The sequence below is a fragment of the Xenia sp. Carnegie-2017 genome, unplaced genomic scaffold, assembly GCF_021976095.1.
Source record: "Xenia sp. Carnegie-2017 unplaced genomic scaffold, XeniaSp_v1 HiC_scaffold_23, whole genome shotgun sequence".
NCBI lineage: Eukaryota > Metazoa > Cnidaria > Anthozoa > Malacalcyonacea > Xeniidae > Xenia > Xenia sp. Carnegie-2017.
In genome coordinates, this window is record NW_025813486.1 from 20,633,820 (window position 1) to 20,653,130 (window position 19,311).

General features: G+C 32.7%; 2 protein-coding genes across 4 annotated transcripts in view; both read right to left on the bottom strand.

Annotated features, from left to right (window-relative positions):
* LOC124448550 overlaps positions 1–19,311 on the bottom strand; it is a 325,208-nt gene that overhangs the window by 171,123 nt on the left and 134,774 nt on the right. Inside the window, exon 49 of the mRNA XM_046999527.1 lies at positions 17,670–17,831. Within this exon, the coding sequence (XP_046855483.1) occupies positions 17,670–17,831 (162 nt within the window). The remainder of the gene's footprint in view (positions 1–17,669; positions 17,832–19,311) is intronic.
* LOC124448552 (MAM and LDL-receptor class A domain-containing protein 1-like) overlaps positions 1–19,311 on the bottom strand; it is an 82,127-nt gene that overhangs the window by 57,605 nt on the left and 5,211 nt on the right. Inside the window, exons 3-9 of one of the 3 annotated variants that reach the window (XM_046999530.1) lie at positions 5,935–6,096; positions 5,048–5,194; positions 4,159–4,412; positions 3,968–4,085; positions 3,605–3,766; positions 2,891–3,037; positions 1,335–1,646 (exon numbers count right to left, since the gene is read on the bottom strand). In XM_046999530.1, the coding sequence (XP_046855486.1) occupies positions 1,519–1,646; positions 2,891–3,037; positions 3,605–3,766; positions 3,968–4,085; positions 4,159–4,412; positions 5,048–5,194; positions 5,935–6,096 (1,118 nt within the window). In that variant the 3' untranslated portion in view covers positions 1,335–1,518. Of the gene's footprint in view, positions 1–1,334; positions 1,647–2,890; positions 3,038–3,604; positions 3,767–3,967; positions 4,086–4,158; positions 4,413–5,047; positions 5,195–5,934; positions 6,097–8,384; positions 8,718–8,912; positions 9,031–9,104; positions 9,359–11,699; positions 11,820–12,303; positions 12,363–14,556; positions 14,709–19,311 lie in introns of those variants that run through there. The other 2 variants (XM_046999532.1, XM_046999529.1) reach the window with 2 other exon arrangements.

Below are 19,311 nucleotides of genomic sequence, written 5' to 3' on the forward strand. Positions count from 1 at the left end.
AAACAACTTACTCACTTAAAATTTTTTTGTAATATTCCTCATCGTGACGTCCATAAGATATTATTTTCATTTTAAGTACACGATATTCATCGATTCCGGTTGTTACTTCTAATTGAATACGATTAGATTGAAAAACTGTTCCTTCCTACTCTGTGATTGGTCGAATTATTGGGCACAACTCACATGTGATCTGTCCTTTGTTCTTTTGCGTCGAGTTTCGTGGAAATTTTGTATAAACCATTTCAGACAAATTAAAATAATATCCTGGACGACATTCTGAAAACAAAGCGAGTTTATTGTTGATGTTGTCAACAACAGATCCATGAAATGCTGAGGATAAACACACCGTACATGATCTAATATACGCCCGGGGCGTTTGATAAATTTCAGCGGTTTTATGGGGGACGTTAAATTGACACAGACGTTTAATGGACGAAGACGATAACATAATCTCTTTCACATTAGTGTGAACAAACAACTGAAACAGAATTAAGAGACAATAAACGGATTCTGAGATCAATTAATAACCAACTCTTATTCATGATATAATAATGACAAAGGTGAGGTCGTTTAATAAAACCCTTGCTTCGAGAGAAAGGTTTATTATATAAGAGGGGTTTGTTTGAATGGGCGAGGTTATATTAACGTGAAAATCATCCGTGTACGTTATTGTACCATGTGGACATTGATTACATTGAAGCTGTCCTTTCATTGGTTGATACGTGTTTTTAGGAGAAGGAATACAATCTGATTGGTTGAAACTGTACATGCATCCTGGATTGCAGTCTATAAAAACACATGAATATTTTAAAATTGCAAATTGATGATTGTATGGCTGGTGTACATATTCAAGTTGTAGTTGGCAAAGCATTTATGACCTTTGATACAGTCACATTTTTGTCACATTTTTGGCTGTAACTGTACTATTGCGACAGGCAATGCAACGAATTTGCAAAATGCACAAATTGAGAAAGATAGCTTCTGACTCTGAAGAGTGACTCTTCACTTGACTCTGAAGATGACTACTGCTAAGGTTGTCGAAATGTCAGTCTACATCAATACCAACAGTCCTTCTCAGGATTCTACTAACCTAGACGATTTACATCCACAAACATGTTAACTCACAATGTCAAAAAGTACCTTTTATACATTCTTGTTCACTTACTGCACCATCATTACACGCAAGACAACGAGTTTGTTTCGGGTGTGGTTGATATGTAGAGATGGGACATTTTTCACATTACATACTTTCAAACGAAAAGAATGAACCAATGAAAAAATCTATAACGAAGTCATTGTAAATAAAACGTTGACTGACAATTGAAAGTTTACAGTTGATTTATTTATTGTATTTAATGTTTTCTGTCTCATTATGTAAGTTAACTATAAATCAAATGAAAAGTTAGAAAATTTTCAAGAGTATAAAAGCAACAAAAGTGACTAATCAAAACATTTTACACTCCTACAAAACAAATACTTACAAGAGCATTACTAGAAATGGCCACCTTTGGTATTGTGTCACAGCTTTCTGGAGCAAAAGCAAGATTGTCGATAGGTACAAAGTTGTTGTATGGTCTCAAAACAGCTTCCCACCAACCGAACTTTTCCTGATGAGCTGGTTCTTATTCCAAAATAGAGACATCGTCCTGTAACACACGAGGAAATGTAAGATATGTGTAAAGATTTTTGCTTTTTTATTTTTGTCTTAATTTATCTTTGTCGTTTCATCAAATTCTTATAAGTACTGCCTGGAGTAATAATGGCTATACATGAAAAAATTTCGTCAATTCTGATTGTTTTAGAACAGTACAATTTTTAGTAAATACCAAATAAAAAAAACCCCAACAAAATACCAGTTCAAATTTCTTTCTAAAAGTGCTCCTGATTGGTTAGTTAAACAAAGAAATAGTCATAAGAACAAAAGAAAATGAAACATTTCAAAGGCGGGAAAGTGAAATTATTGTAAACAAAAGCAATTACAATGATTGGGATAAGTTTTAAGTAGATATTAGTTGCTATTGAGTCTACCGTTCAGCATTTGCAAAATATTTCACTCCAAAAATATAAACACTGCTTAAAGTAGAGACCTTGTTTTGGCTGCATGTGTAGAAGGTATAGTGTTTTTTGAAAGTATCTTACGGAATTAAAAAATACGAGCCGGTCGATATTTATAATTCGCCGTCTGAAATGCACGCACGCTGACATTAAAAATCAACAGAATTAAGAAATTTTTTCATGTTTATTATTAAGCCCTTAATAACCGAGCTCGAGGTCTTTACGGAGAATTACCGGACCGATGTCTTTTTGTACAGGTCGATTACAATGGTCGATTACGGGAAAATAACGGACCGTCAAAAATGTTCCCGAGCCAATGAAAGCGTGCCATTTTGCCTGAAGTGATGCTTGCTATATAAAAATTATTTATAATTTACATGAAAAAATTTCTCAATTCTGTTGACTTTCAACTTCAGCGTACGCACATTAATTCAGCCGGCAAGTTCAACCATCGATCGACCTACTCTTATTTTTCAAATCCGTCGGATATTACTTTTCACATTACCATAGCTTCCACACACATCGCTAGAACAATGTATCTACTTTTAGCAGTGTTCATATTTGTATCCAGAAACATCTTTAAAACGGTGAACTTCAAACTCGCCAAAGAAAATTTACTTAAAACTTACGCCAGCCATAGTAAGTGCTTTGTTTACATTAATTTAACTTTCCCGCCTTTAAATTGTTTTATTTTGATTGGCTCTTAGACCACTTCTTTGTTTCAGTAGCCCATCAGGAGCATACTGGTATTTACGATAAATTGCACTGCTCTTAACCAATCAGAATTGAGAAATTTTTTATGTATATTATTAGCTATAAAACAATGCTATCTTACCAATACTGGAGCCTGTGGCATCATAACGGGGTAACAAATTTCGTAAGTGTGATGTACTTAGTTTCCAGTCAAAGTCATCATCGCCTTCCACGTTGCGCCATGGACATACAGTCGTTCCCAATCCCTTTTGAAAATCACAGCTTTCAACTGAATGAAAAAGAAATCGACGCGCAACTTAAATAAGGGATAAAAACGGTAACTTTAGCTATTGTAAAGAATATGGAAAAATGTAGATAACGAAGATTAAAAATGCTTTTTAATGAACAGAAGTAGACTGAATTTGTAACTTATACGTGTATTTTGATGAAAAGATTACTCAGTAACTCTGTTCTAGATACAAATTTTACAACTGCGATATATCTCGAAGCATATTAGTATATAAATATTTCTCATATTCAATAATTCAAAAATCATGAATAAAAAGTTTCAAACCACTACTCCATAAAATTAATAAAGAAAATCAACATTCAGTGTCTTCATTTCAATGTGCCAAATTGAATTGTGGAAAGACGTGCAAGAAATACAAATTTTTACAATTTAACATAGGAAATATCAGTACATTATCAAATCTAGCCATGCAAACACGGTATGTACAACTTATTAGGTTGGAGTTTGTTCCTTTCAATAGAGAAACAAAGAAACAACAACAAAAAAATTTATTTATAAATATTAATTTTTTAGCAATGAAATGTTACTACTGATGTTAAAAATTACCTTTTATACATTCTCGTTCACTCATTGCACCAACATTGATGGTACCTTTACCATCATTACAGGTAAGACAACGAGTTTGATTTGGAAATGGTTGATATGTATATATGGGACATTTTTCACATTTCTTATTTTGAAACGAAAAGAACGAACCGATGGAACAATCTAAAAAGAAGATTATTGAAAATAAAACGTTCATTGACAATTGAAAGTTTAAAGTTGATTTATTTATTGTATTCAATGTTTCCTGTCTCATTATGTAAGTAAACTATGAACAAAATGAAAAGTTAGAAAATTTCCAAGAACATAAAAACAACAAAAGTGACCAATCAAAACACTTCACACTCCTACAAAACAAATACTTACCAAAAGCATTACTAGGAATGGCCACCTTTGGTATTGTGTCACAGCTTCCTGGAGCAAAAGCAAGATTGTCGATGGCTACAAAGTTGTTGTATTGCCTCAAAACAGCTTCAACGATTAACTATGAACAAAAAGTAAGTGCTTGGATTAATTGAAAAAGTTTAAAGTTGAATAAGTATGTCTAAGTTGGGTACCCTAGATAGACCCATGGTAAAATTAACTGTGACTTGGCCTTTTTTCCACTTAGTTCCTTGATCACCAATTAATGACCACAGTAAAAGATTGTATCCATTGTGAAAATATTCTTGATAGATATTCAATATCTCATTATAACTGCCATTCATGCAATACGAAAATGAAAAACAGATGAGAGAGTCGTTGCGATAATTTCCCGCCAACCAAGTTTTTTCTTGTGAATCGTATCTTGATACGGAATAAAGATATCGTCCTACAACACATGAAAAAATGTAAGATATATGTAGACTATATATATATAAAGAATAAAGATATCGTCCTACAACACATGAAGAAATGTAAGATATATGTCGACTATATATATAAAGAATAAAGATATCGCCCTACAAACAAATGAAGAAATGTAAGATATATGTAGACTATATATATAAAGAATAAAGATATCGCCCTACAAACACATAAAGAAATGTAAGATATATGTCGACTATATATATAAAGAATAAAGATATCGCCCTACAAACAAATGAAGAAATGTAAGATATATATAGGCTATATATATAAAGAATAAAGATATCGCCCTACAAACACATAAAGAAATGTAAGATATATATAGGCTATATATATAAAGAATAAAGATATCGCCCTACAACATATGAAGAAATGTATATATACAAGGTGTTTAAAAGAAAACCCAACCGTTAGGAAAACATCGCTAAAGACATAAGCCCGCAAGATCTACAAAACCAACTACACACAATCCTGCTTTCGCATCTTAGACACCGTTCACACTCCTTAAGCCCTTAAGCTCAAACGTAAAACTAAATATTCTCTATCATTTTGTCTGGTGCAATTTAAGCAGTTATTTACTATAAATCACATCCAACTCACCAGCATTGGATCCTGTGGCATCATAGCGCGGTGCTTCTGATGGTAAGTATAATGTACTAAGTTCCCACTCAAAGTCATCATCGCCTTCAACGTTGCGCCATGGACATACAGTCGTTTCCAATCCCTTTTGAAAATCACATCTTTTAACTGAGTGAAAAGGAAATAATTTTAACAATAACAATAGTCTGAATCATAAAAATTCTTTATTATAATCAATTTTAATTATGTATAATTATATATTGAGTAAAATCAGGATAAACTTTAATAACAGCTTTTAGTTGAGTGCTTATCTTTTAAAAAACATTTGTTTTGATTACATAAATTAAGAAACAAATTCACCTTTCAAACTTTTGCCAGTTTTAAAAAAAAGATTATATAAGTTTACTTTATCAACTCTCATGACTTAAAAACAAAATTTACCATGCAATTAAACTGCAACGTATAATTTGGAGTTTGTTAAACTTAGTCTTGGTTTTATCTTTGTTGATTTAACAGTTTGTTTAAAGTATTTCCTGGACGTGTTATGTATGGATAATCATGGTTCAAATCAACACAAATATTTCTGATATTCAACAATTGAAAAATCATAAATAAAAAGTTTCAAACTACTGCTTTATAAAATTGATAAAGAAAATCAACAACATGCAGTGTTTTCATTTCTATCGTCACAGAATGAAGCGTGGAAAGACATGAAAGGAAAAACGGTCTTTTATTACATAGTCATGTGACATATCAGCATGTTATTGAATCTAGTAGGGCAAACAAAGTATTTTTACGTTAGAGATTATTCTTTTCAATAGAAAAACAAAGTAATAACTAAAAAAAATTTTAAAAAATAAATATTAATATTTTAGCAATGAAATGTTACTAATGATGTTAAAAATTACCTTTTATACATTCTCCTTCACTTACTGCACCAGCATCGATGGTATCTTTACCATCATCACAGATAAGACAACGAGTTTGATTTGGGTATGGTTGATATGTAGAGGTGGGACATTTTTCACATTTCTTATTTTGAAACGAAAAGAATGAACCAATGGAACAATCTATATAAAAAAGATTATTAAGAATAAAACATTTATTGGCAATTGGCAGTTTACAGCTGATTTATTTATTTTGTTCAATGTTTCCTGTCTCCTTATGTAATATGTTTGTAAATGATGATCGTCCAGGTTAATAAAGTCCTGAGAAGGACTGTTTTTGTTGTTGTTGACTGACGTTTCGACAACCTTAGCGGTAGTCATCTTCAGAGTCAAAAGACTACCGCTAAGGTTGTCGAAACGTCAGTCAACAACAACAAAAACAGTCCTTCTCTGGACTTTATTAACCTGGACGATCATCATTTACAAACATATAACGATACTCCCGGGTTCAAACCATTTACTTTACTCGTTATGTAAGTTAACTATGAACAAAACAAAAAGTTATTCCATGAACATGTAAACAACATAAGTGACCAATAAAAACACTCCACACTCCTACAAAATAAATACTAAACAATACTCCATAAACATTTCTAGGAATGGCCACCTTTGGTATTGTGTCACAGCTTCCTGGAGCAAAAGCAAGATTGTCAAGAGATGTAGAGCTGCTGTCATCTGTAACGCTTTCAATTATCAACTATTAAAGTGAAAATAAATAAACTAGGAATCATAAGTTGAAAAAATTTAGTCAATTCGCATAAATATATCTAAGTTACGTACCCTAGATAGACCCATGGTAAAATTAACTGTGACTTGGCCTTTTTTCCACTTGATTCCTTGATTACCATTTAATGACCACAGTAAAAGATTGTATCCATTGTGAAAATATTCTTGGTAGATATTCAATGTTCCAAAATAACTGCGATGCATGTAATACGAAAATGAAAAACACATGACAGAGTTGTTGCTATAATTTCCCAGCAACCAAGCTTTTCCTGGTAAACGGTATCGCTCTTCAGCATACACATATCGTCCTACAATAAACAAATAAGTAATATGTAGATGTTGACCAAATATTTAATAACTGAAAATTTTGTATTTCTTAATAAAGGATTACGTCAAGTTTGCCTGATCAACCATCACAATATTGCTTGTAGAAGAGATGTAGACTGTTTATGGCCCACAAAATACATTATGATTTCATGTTAAGATTTTGTAAAATCTTTTCCGAAAGTTTTCTTCTATTTATTTATGATTTAAAATTTATCTTAAATAAATTCAATAAACAAATTACAAGAGAAAAGTAACATTTTAAAGGACCATAATATAAAAATAACACATCATTTTTGTCTTTTAATTTAATGTAAATTTATTTCATTATAACTTAAATGAAGTATATCTAGTTTAGACTGATCAAAATATTCATAACGTCAGACTTCATAGACAAAAAACTAAATTGTTGATAACAAACATTTAAAGTCTGATTTTCTCATCTTTGAAGACAAAACTTTACTAATTATTCTCCATCATTTTGTCTGTTGCATTTTAAGCAGTTCAAGTTACAAAACTTTAATAGTATAAATCTCTGTCAACTTACCAATACTGGAGCCTGTGGCATCATAGCGAGGAGTCCCAGATGGGTAGTATGATGTACTTAGTTCCCAGTCGAAGTTATCATCGCCTTCCACGTTGCGCCATGGACATACAGTCGTTCCCAGTCCCTTTTGAAAATCACATCTTTCGACTGAATGAAAAAGAAATCAAAATCTCAACAGCCATTTTAGTTGTTAAATAACCTAAATGCCTTTACATGAAACAAATATACACCACACAAGACAACGAATTTTCAAGCAACTTTATGTTCAAATGCAAAAGTTTGAATGATAATAAAAAATATCATAAACTTTAAAACGTACAAATGATTTTGTTTTTTAAAATAACTATCAATTCTTGTTTGGTTTTTTTTGCAACGTTTGATGAAAATTCAGAAGAAAAATATGAAATTGCTATGAAAGATTTCCAATCCCCGAAGTCGTGGACACACAGATAGTTTTAATGTCCACTAAATTTATAGCAAAATCTACCAAACTACTTCATAACATTCAGCTTTACTGGCAAGAGTTAAGATCCTTCTAAACTTAATATATTTGTAAAACCTTTAAAATTGGTAGAGAGTAAAACATTCTACCTAAGTGCGCAGCTTAATAACGCAAAAATAATGGTAATTTTAACCATAAAAAATAGGGCGAATGGTTCATTATGAAGGTTGAAAATGCCTTTGTGGAATGTAAGTAGACTGTCTATGTAACTTTTACGAATATTTTGAATAAAATATTATGTGCGTTTAGTTTATTAATTCGTACTAAAATGGAGCGTGGAATGATGCGTAAGAAATATGGATTTTTACAATATAACATGTGACATATCAGTATATTATCAAATATCGCCGTTGCAAACAAGGTATTTTTACATTGGAGATTATTCGTTTTGATGGAAAAACTAAGGAAAAGATAAAAATACACATAAATTTATAATATACTGATTTTCCAGCACTGAAGTTTAAGTCACAATGTGAAAAATTACCTTTTATACGTTCTCGTTCACTTACTTCACCAACATTGATGGTACCTTTACCATCATTACAGGTAAGACAACGAGTTTGATTTGCATATGGTTGATAGGTAAAATGGGACATTTTTCACATTTCTTACTTTGAAACGAAAAGAAAGAACCAATAGAACAATCTATAAAGAGGTTTATTAAAAATAAAACATTGATTTACAATTGACTGTTTACAGTTGATTTATTTAATGCATTCAATGTTTTCTGTCTCATTATGTAAGTTAGCTATGAACCAAATGAAAAGTTAGAAAATTTCCAAGAACAATACAAAAGTGACCAATCAAAACACTTCACACTCCTACAAAACAAATACTTACCAAAAGCATTTCTAGGAATGGCCACCTTTGGTATTGTGTCACAGCTTCCTGGAGAAAAAGTAAGATTGTCGAGAGCTACAAAGTTGTTGTATTGTCTCAAAATAGCTTCAACGATTAACTATAAACAAAAAATAACTGGCTTAAACAAATCAACAAAGTTTAAAGTTGAATAAATATGTCTAAGTTCCGTACCCTAGATAGACCCATGGTAAAATTAACTGTGACTTGGCCTTTTTTCCACTTAGTTCCTTGATCACCACTTAATGACCACAGTAAAGGACTGTATCCATTATAAAAATATTCTTGGTAGGTATTCATTGTCTCATTATAACTGCGATACATGTAATACGAAAATGAAAAACACACGAGAGAGTCGTTGCGATAATTTCCAACCAACAAAGCTTTGCCTGGTGAACTGTATATTGTTTGAGAATAAAGATATCGTCCTACAACATACAAGGAAATGCAAGATGTAGCTGTGTAAACTAAATATATAAAGAATGTGTATTTGTTGTTAAATCATTTATCCAAGATTGCTTGATCAGCCCTTATACAATATAACGCTCATGAAAACAGTTTTGCTGTTTAATTTAGGTTTCAGTTTATCTCTGTTGTTTTAGTAATTTCTCTAAAACATTTGCTTCATTTTATTGATGTTGCATAACATTCTCACCAAAAGATATGATTTGCAATTTAATAGAATGTATATAGCAAGTACAGTTCAAAAATATGAGTGAACTTTCAAAAGCCGCAATATACATTGGTTTAAAACATTGCACAGTTTTTAGCAAGTCTATGAGATGTACTTTTGTAAACAAACACTCTTTAATAAAAAAGTCAGTGAACAGACTGTATAAAACAGACGTTTAAGGACGTGTTGCTCATTAAAACAAAGGAGTGTAGTCATCAGAGTATTCCCAATTTATTCAGTTTAAAACAACGAAATGCACGCGGAAATCCGGAAACACACGCAGTCTGCGAAATTCCCCATACTTTTTTCAGTTGTCATGCGAGTGGACGAAACGTTTCTCGCACGCGTTAGAAAATTGTTTTGTGTTCCTCATTGCGAAAAGATTTTTTACGCGGCCAAAGCCATTTGAAAATGTTAGTATTTATATAATAAGATATAATAAATATGTAGATGATTTTTGATAATGCTGTGTTGATCTTACTAATTCGCCATTATTGCTTTCATATAGGAATTTAAACGTATATATCGCCACAAGCATTAAGTTGCTGCACAGCTTCTTCTATCGCGCCCATATATTTTGTATTCTCGTATTGTTTGTAAAAGTATAGCTTCACTCTTTGTATAGTGGAAGAATTATACTTTATCACTCCTAGTCATTAAACTTATAAATACATGGAACGCTACCTGAAGCAAATTATTGAAGCCAAATTTTACACCCACACACGCGTATTTAGTGCTTAGGGGCTGTTCATATGAGCCCGGCTAACCGGGATTCAGTGAGGCGTTCGATGATTTTGGCAAATGGAAACGATTCTATACTTATCATTAGATAAATCTTCTCGAGCAATTTCACAATATACTAATTTAATGACAGCGCAAAACATTTAAAATTGAAACAGCCAGTTTGGCCTAATTTGAGAATTTCAACAGAAATGACTTGTGGCGCTTAGTAAACAGTTGTAATTTTTACGCTTAAAGTGTTGCCCCCTTTCAATGCATCAAAATCATTTAATGCATCACTAAATCCCGGTTAGCCGGGCTCATATGAACAGCCCTTTAGAGATTCTCTGGCGAAATAAAAATTGATTGAGTCTCGCGTGTCTGGGTGTAAGTTTGGGCTTCAAAAAATTACCAGGCTTTTCTATTATGGGTAGCGTTCCATGTATTTTAGTTCAATGCTCCTAGTAGCAGTCGCCAAATTGTAACAGCGCAGTGCATTTCGGGTTAAAAAAAGCATCTACTCGTGCCCTTCAAGAGCACTGATCTGAAAATAGACTGAATAAAGCACTCCGCTATTTCTGTGAAGCCAGAGCCGCCATACTGAAAGGTCCCACTTGTTACGAAAAAATAATAATAACACTAATCATAATCATATTTCTACAAGATCTGCTATGTTTATACATAGCTTTAAGTTCCAAAAATAACAGAAAAACGTCATCATTAAAGCTCTGCTTTATATTAAACTTGGGTTTCACTACTGGAATGGGGCCTAGTAATCGGATGATGAAAATTTGGACGCCCAATTACTTTGGCTTTCACTATTGATTGGCCATTGTATTGCAACGCGCTATCTAGTTTATTATACGTATCTATGCTCCAGAGCACGAGTAATACCATTACGTAGTAACCATGCAGAGTTAATACTATTAAAACAGAGAGTGCGGACTGGGAACGAGGAACATATATCGCATGCTTCTTATACTCATGTACCACCAAGCTGTCACAATCGACAAGTTACATTGGAGGACGGTAAAAAGTTTTTTTTTGCTTTTCTTCTACTGGATGGATCATGAAACACAGTATGCGGACAAATGGAGGTAAGGTTCTCAATGATTGAAATCACATCTCAACTCCGTCTGAACCTCTAACCGAGTTATCTTGGTTCCATGTATAAAAAGTAAATATTACTTGGAATTTTATTGTAGTGTGACATTCTCATGCAGCATGGCGCCAAACGTTTCGTAAACATTGTCATTTAACACAACAAAGCGATCAGCTAATTCGCTCAGTGTTGCAAAAGATCAAACCAGATTCTTATTTTGAAACTCGAAGTCTCCCTGCATACAAATAAAAAAACCTCGTGTTTCAGAACTTACCAAACGTTCGGGAATAGTGGACAGCCCAGTTGTAATCATCAACTCTCCCAGTATTGTACCATGGACATAAATTCGTACCCAGGCCATGTTCAAAGTCACAGACTTTAGCGTCAACACTCGCTGTAAGTAAAAATGCAAGAAATCAACTAAGGCAAGTTAAATTTCAATACAACATTGAAAAAAGAGTTTTTGTTTCATTCGTACGGCTGGTTTTCACTGGCTACGCAAGCGCAAACGTGTAATTTTCAGCATTCTTGGGAAAAATACATACGATAAACGCCGACGATCTTCTGTTCTTAGTATTACAATTACTTCGTAAGCAAATTCCAGGCTTTAAGGCACTTTCTTTTATTCTTACATACCAACGTCACACGAAATATATTTGACAGAGAAGACGGTTAGCAAATAAATCAGTTATTATTTAAAGCATTATTTAAAGAGTACAAAAACTAAAGCTTGCTAAGCAAAGGTTAATATTACCGTCTATGAAGTAAATGCATCAACTTTTTCATTTATGTATATAAAATATATATACTGCTGATTGTTCATATCAACATAAACAAACTTTATATGTAAGTAAGTTCAATCATTAAAGCTTTCATACCTTGTTGTAACGTAGCAACCAAAAGAAAAACCATCAAGTTTATCATTGTAAGTGAGTTACTGAAATGGAAAATATGAAAATTATGTTAAATTGTTTGGAAATTCGTAGTCATTTTTTGAACAACTTCAATACTTTGTAGTCAAGGTTTCAATTTCGCCATACGGGATGTAAAGCTTCGACATGTCCACTTTAACATGTCCGTTTGTTAACAAACTTAGCTGCATAAACACGTTGTATATACAGCTTTTAAACTCCGAAAACGAGTTTTATAATTTTAATGAACTTATTCCGAAAAATTGACCTCCGTGCCAATGTCTTCTGAACACGAAGAATAATCACAATCACAACTTTGGTTTCTTAAACAATTTTTATTCTTACTCCTCAAAGTATCTCGCTTCTCACGCTCCTCTCACTTCCGTTCTCTGCTCTCTTTACTTCCGTTCCACCCATGTTGTCTGCATTGTTCCCTATCGTCTCCGACGTACTCGAATGTGCAGTTGAAACCCAACACAACTTTAACATAATTTGCAACAAACTTTCAAAAAATGAAATTGCAATATTCATGAAGAAGAAATAAATTCAATGAAACAGCACAAGTATCTACTAATAAAGTTTCCGATAAGCGTAACATAAACCAATTTTAAAGTAAATGGTTCGAACCCGGGAGTATCGTTACATGTTTGTAAATGTAGATCGTCCAGGTTGGTATAGTGCTGAGAAGGACTGACTACCGCTAAGGCTGTCGAAACGTCAGTCAACAACAACAAAAACAGTCCTTCTCAGGACTATACCAACCTGAACGATCTACATTTACAAACATCTAATAAGCCAATTTTCCAATCTTTCAATTGATGGGGAAACCTTTTGCAGTTCTTTGAAAGATTTCCTCTTCACTTTTCAAGCATAAAAATCAACCTCTACTTAAAGTTTTCTTGTGTGTGAGGTTGATTTTTAGTGGCTAATTGAGTTCATAGGTGTACCTATTTAAATCTAACTTTTATACAACCACATGTGACATGCAACCACGCTACAATATAAAAAACAAATTTCATATAAAATTAAGATTCTCTGCTTTCTTATATTATAATATAGATCTTTACTACAGTAGATTAGCGGAACCCTCAGGAACTGTCCTACAAATAGACGTAGCACGAGTAATAAAAGGTGGGAAATTCTGCCTTATGAAAACTATAGACACTTGCTCATACCTGACCCATATCCTAACACCAAACCTAATCCTAACACCAAACCTAATCCTAACTCCAAACCTAATCCTAACACCAAACCTAATCCTAACAACAAACCTAATCCTAACACCAACCCATCCCTAACTATAACCAAAACCATATTTAGAAAACTAACTATTTTTCAGACTGTCTAATGTGCTTACAATCTAAAACAAACATTGTATTTTCTTGCTGAAATAACAATACAAGCCCATGCTCCCATGCTAGCACATCCGGTATCTGATAAACTGCAGTCTAGCCAGATATAGCATAGTATCATAGAATACCAATAACAATGTCCTAATGAAACTGTACTAATCAAATTAAATAAATCAAACGGTGAAGACATTAATATAGCGCATGTGGTTTAAATCTCAATAAAATTAGCTGTACTAGGGTAGCGTCAAATATACGTTTCTGCCAAAGACGTCAATATGACATCTCTCACAAACTCCCACACCAACTTGGTGTCATACTGGCTGTCAAAATTCTTAATACTCGGTGTTTAGGAGCGCATGCTTCGTGAAAAAAAGGCATCTTGTCTGCAAATCCCCTCCCTCCCTTCCAGACGTCATATTGACGTCATTTTGACAGAAACGTATATTTGGCACTTCATTATATATGCATAATATCAAAAAATTATTTTGGTATTAGTAAACAAAAAATAGTGAATATAATCTCAGGGACTAAGTTGACTTTAATAATGAAAGTTGCAAAATCTTCGCGCTCTAATTGTACAATTGTGGATTACATATTAAACAGGATTAAAAAGGATTAAATTTAACGTCAAACTGACAGTGATATTGTGAACAAATGCAGCGTTTATAAACTTGGCAAGCAACGACAAAATGTTGTGATTTCTGTAAACTTTTTAATTCTTCAAAACATCGCCGAATTACAGCGAACACACTTCACAGCAATCGGATTATATAAAGCATTTAATTATCATAATATAGTGTAACAAAATAGTCAATTCTGAGATAAAGCGTTTTTTCTTCCATGAAGCTAACTTTAAATACATTCAAACCTGGTGCTTGTATCTTTCCATGTATAGTTCATCATCATCACCATCATCGTTTCATTAGTCTTCCTCACTTCTCTCTATCTATAACTTTTGTTTAATAATAATAATAAAAATTGTGATGCATTAATGACGAATGTATGATAGCGGATAGTGGCGTGACGAATGTCCATATTATGTATCCGCTACTTAAGTGCGCATAGGAAGTTAACGTTAATTTATGCAACCTTGGAGCAAGTTGTGGCTACTTCGTGTATCAACTGCATCAGATGTCACAAGAAATACTACGGTTTTCAATGGACCACAGATTCGTGTTATTTACACGATTGTATCTCTGACAAAGACAATCAGAACTCAAGCATTATCTACAATATAAGTGTGTCAAAAACTGATAAATATAAATCGATAAGTCTAAATATAAGTCTATACAATCCCATTGGCAATTACAAGTCATTTATAGGCTGCTGCAGAGTATTTTCGTCAAAAAACGAACCGCTTAGCCTTTAACATAAGTACTTCTCACAATGAATTTCAGTTTAGCATTTATCCAAACGCCAAAGTTTGATACTAAGCATTGTTGAAACACATTTTATTTTCCAGGTCTAGGATCATTTTTTCTGAGAAACTTTGCACTATCCTTGGACCCTAGTTAATTTTTGAAATCAGACTCTATTCTATTGACGCACTTTTCTCTTCATTGATTAATAGCGTCTTTGTTGTAAAATATTTTTATCAAGAAATTTGACGACAGTTTCTATTACAAAGTCCTTTGTTCAAAAATTGGCATGCCAATTTTTCAACAAACATCTTTGCCATAGAAAATTAAATTGATCACAGAATTTGCCCGTGTAGATGAACCAGCAAAGTAAGCTTGCCATGGCGTAATGCAACTTCTCGTAACAAGACTTTCACGTAAGAAAAATTTAACATGAATTAATTAAGAATTTTTTAAACAATTCACTTTACCGCAAATTTTATGAAGCCTTCAGTATCAGTTACGCCGATTCACGCATAACGTTTTTGCGTTTTTGAGTAGACCACAGCCCAAAATCCTCTTTATATTCTTTGCTTATTTTCACATTTGTGTAGCAAAAGAAAAGTTGCGATAAAACACGAAAGTATACATTTGAGTATTGAAAATCAATCCCATATTTTTGCTATTACTGCATCAATTGCAAAACAAGCAAACAATGGCGTCTCCAACTCCATAAGCGAGGGGTGTTTTCTTCATATATTTATGTTTTTCCTTATTAAGTTCTTTTCAAGTCAATTGTTTCTTAGTGACTAAAATATGAATGTATGAATATCGCTTATTTATCTGGCGACGCTACTGCAAGCAATGAATAAACTATCCCATGGACACGAAAAAATAATCTTTGTCAAAGAAAACTTTGGCAAATAGACATTTTACTTATTTACATGGATATAGTCCTGCGGTGTATATAGTTTTGCCATAGAAACTTTGCTCGTGTAAATTACGCTTTACGCTGTCAGTCAGATGAGTTTTCAACGAGTTTTTTACGAGGAAGACGAAAGCAAACCGTTATGATTATTTAATTTCGAAGCACAAAAGACGTTTTAGCTTCCATACAAAAATAGTTTGAAGAATTCTACATTTATAATTGTGCAATAAAACAAACATTGACGTCGGTGTGAAGAATGCTAAGTCTCATTCAATAATAGTCAAATATTTCTCGCCATTGTCTTCATTGATCATCGAATTACTGACAGAAGTATTTCGATATTCGTTAACACTTTTACCATTTGTTACATTACCATTCTTCAGCAATGGTTGATAACCGTCATTTTCTGTATCATTTCTATTTCCTGGAAGTTTTATCAAAGATTTATATTGCTTACCTTTCTCTTCATCAATCATCAAATCACTGACAAAAGAATTTTTGTATTGATCAACACTTTCACCATTTGTTACATTACCATTCTTCAGCAGTGGTTGATAGTCATTACTTTCTAAGTCATTTCTACAGCCTGAGGGTAATATCAAAGATGTATATCGTTCACCATTATGTTCAATTGAATCACGGACTGAAGAATTTTCGCATTGATCAACACTCTGTTTCTGCGGAGACTTGTCAAATGTTACAATAATAGGTTCCTCATATCCGGGAGGTTCCTCATTCCCATCTCGGTTCTTCATACACGCGATTCTGACTTTGATGTGATCGAGACTGGAGCATAAATTCGTTGTTCCAGTCTCGATCACATCAAAGTCAGAATTTCGTTGCTGGATCATTTAAGTTGGTTTCAGAGTTATGATCTATGAAAAGGCATGAAAAAGTGCTGTTTCATTTCAATGACATTTAAATTTACATGAGTACTATTTTAATATGTGGTGCAATTTGTGATTTCTATAAACATGACGTTTTGATAAAGCTTTTATGACGTCAAAAGTAACGTTTTCAACGCAAAATTTTTCAGAAAAGTTAAAGTAAGTCGATTTTTTTGTTCAACCAAAAGATTGTGTGTATATGTACAACTTGTTAGTATATACATTATGTGTATATAATATCGATGTTATTTGAATAGCTGATAAATCCTTTTATGGAAAAATAATCATGAATTTATTGAATAAGGAAGTTACTATACCTTGATTTAAGATGCGATCTCGTTGGTATATTGGTCGGCCATTGCCGGATCTCGTCTAAGTAGTCAATTAAAGTTGCAGTAAAATTGCTATGCATTGAATACTTTCTAATGATCATCGGTGTCGAGTTTTAAGCACCGCTTATAAGGCATTTACTGCTTCAACGTCAAATGTCGATTGTTTTTGCTTATTTTTTACTCACCATTTTTTTGTTTTTCTTCATCCGCCTTCTAAAGAGATAACACAACAAGAGAATACAAAACAGAAACAAAATTGCCGCAATTGCATAGGAAATGACAGTCTTTATAAGTTTTCCGATAAATTTGCGCGAAGAACCTGGAGAGAATAGAAAATCCATGTGAACACATGATACTAATATAGATTGGACAAGAAGATATTTTTAGCAAAATATTTAATAACAGACGACAGGTGCAGTAGTTTAATCTAGTTTAATAGTTTTTTCGCACCAGTAAAATAATTTAAAAACTTCATTGTCACTCACTATTCAACCCACCTTTAATGCATTGTCTCTTGTTAATAGCTCCAGTTTCTATGGTGATCTTGTTCATTCCACACGCAAAACATTTTGTTTTTCCAGTCTGTGGTTGATAACTATTTCTTTTACATTTGGTACAATTTAAAGTCGTTTTGTTAAAATAGGAACCTGCATTACAATCTAAAGTCGAAAAAGGTTTCATTAGACCGAATTATTTTGATGTGTTCCAAAAACGTCAACTTACTTTGAATACAATCAGATTGAAAAACACTTCCCTCTTTCTCTGTGATTGGTAGATTTATTGGACACACGTCACATGTGATCTGTCCTTTTTTTCTCTTGTGTCGAGTTTCGGGGACATTTTGTACAAACCATTTCAATAAAATTAAAATAATGACCTGGATGACATTCTGAACAAAAAGTTGTAGATACTATCAACAATAGATCCATAAAATGCTGAGGTTGGAAAACATACCTTCTTTACAGTCGGTTATATTAACATGAGGATCATCGGTATACGTCATTATACCATTTGCACACTGATAAGTAAAGATTGTATTCTTTGTCCCCAAAACACGTATCAACCAATGAAACTGTCTTTTCATTGGTTGATACGTGTTTTGGGGACAAAGAATACAATCAGATTGGTCGACACTGTACATGTATCCCGGATTGCAGTCTACAAAAATGCATCAATATTTCAAAGTTTCTAGTTAACGAATCTTTATTTTGTTAGCGTACATACACAGGGTATAGTTGACAAAGCATTTATCACATTTGATACACTTAAAATGGCAACACCAATGACAAAAGGTTAAGCATCTTCAATTGGCGTGATTGGGAATTGAAAAATGTTAAAAATAAAAGCAAAGCAGGAGAATATTTAGCGATGGTGGTCAGGAATTAGTAACGAGGTGAAGGAAATATCCAAGAGATTGATTTGAAAGTGCAATCTTAGAGTTGTAAAGAAAACGGAAATAATAAAAACAACAACACGAACTAATAGAACAATCTATAAAAACGATGATTGAAATAGAAACGCTGACTTGACAATATTCGTTAAGTTATTTTAAAAAAATCTAAAATATTTAATGTGTTTAATAATGTCTTTATCATATTATGTAAATTAATTATAAACCTTGGGATAAGTTTGAAAATTTTCGAGAAACATAAAAAGTAGTAGAGTGAGCTTGCAAAACACTTTGCAAAAAGGCATAAAAAAATACTTACCAAAAGCATTACCAGGAGTGGTCAGGTTAAAGATAACATATATTGATTATATGTGTATTGCTGGGTTTTTGAGACCTCGTGAAAATATTTTTTCCGTACGGACCTCCCATACGGTAAATAAAATATAATTTATGAGTCAACTTAAAAATTAATTTCATTACATTTATCACAAAACTTTGTAAAACTTGTCTTAATTGCACAACTCTTCACCTTAACGCACTGCTCTACATGATTTTGTGCCTAACAATTTACTCAAAAATGAGCAAATTGTTTACTCAGAAAAATATGTGTATTTTCAACACAAAAAGTTGTTTAAATGATTTGAATTACCTGAAATTTTCTATATTTTCAACTCAAAAACATAAGTTAAGACTTTGCCGTATTTTGAGGTTGACAGAACGCAAAGTTCTGAGTTAAATGAGATGATTTA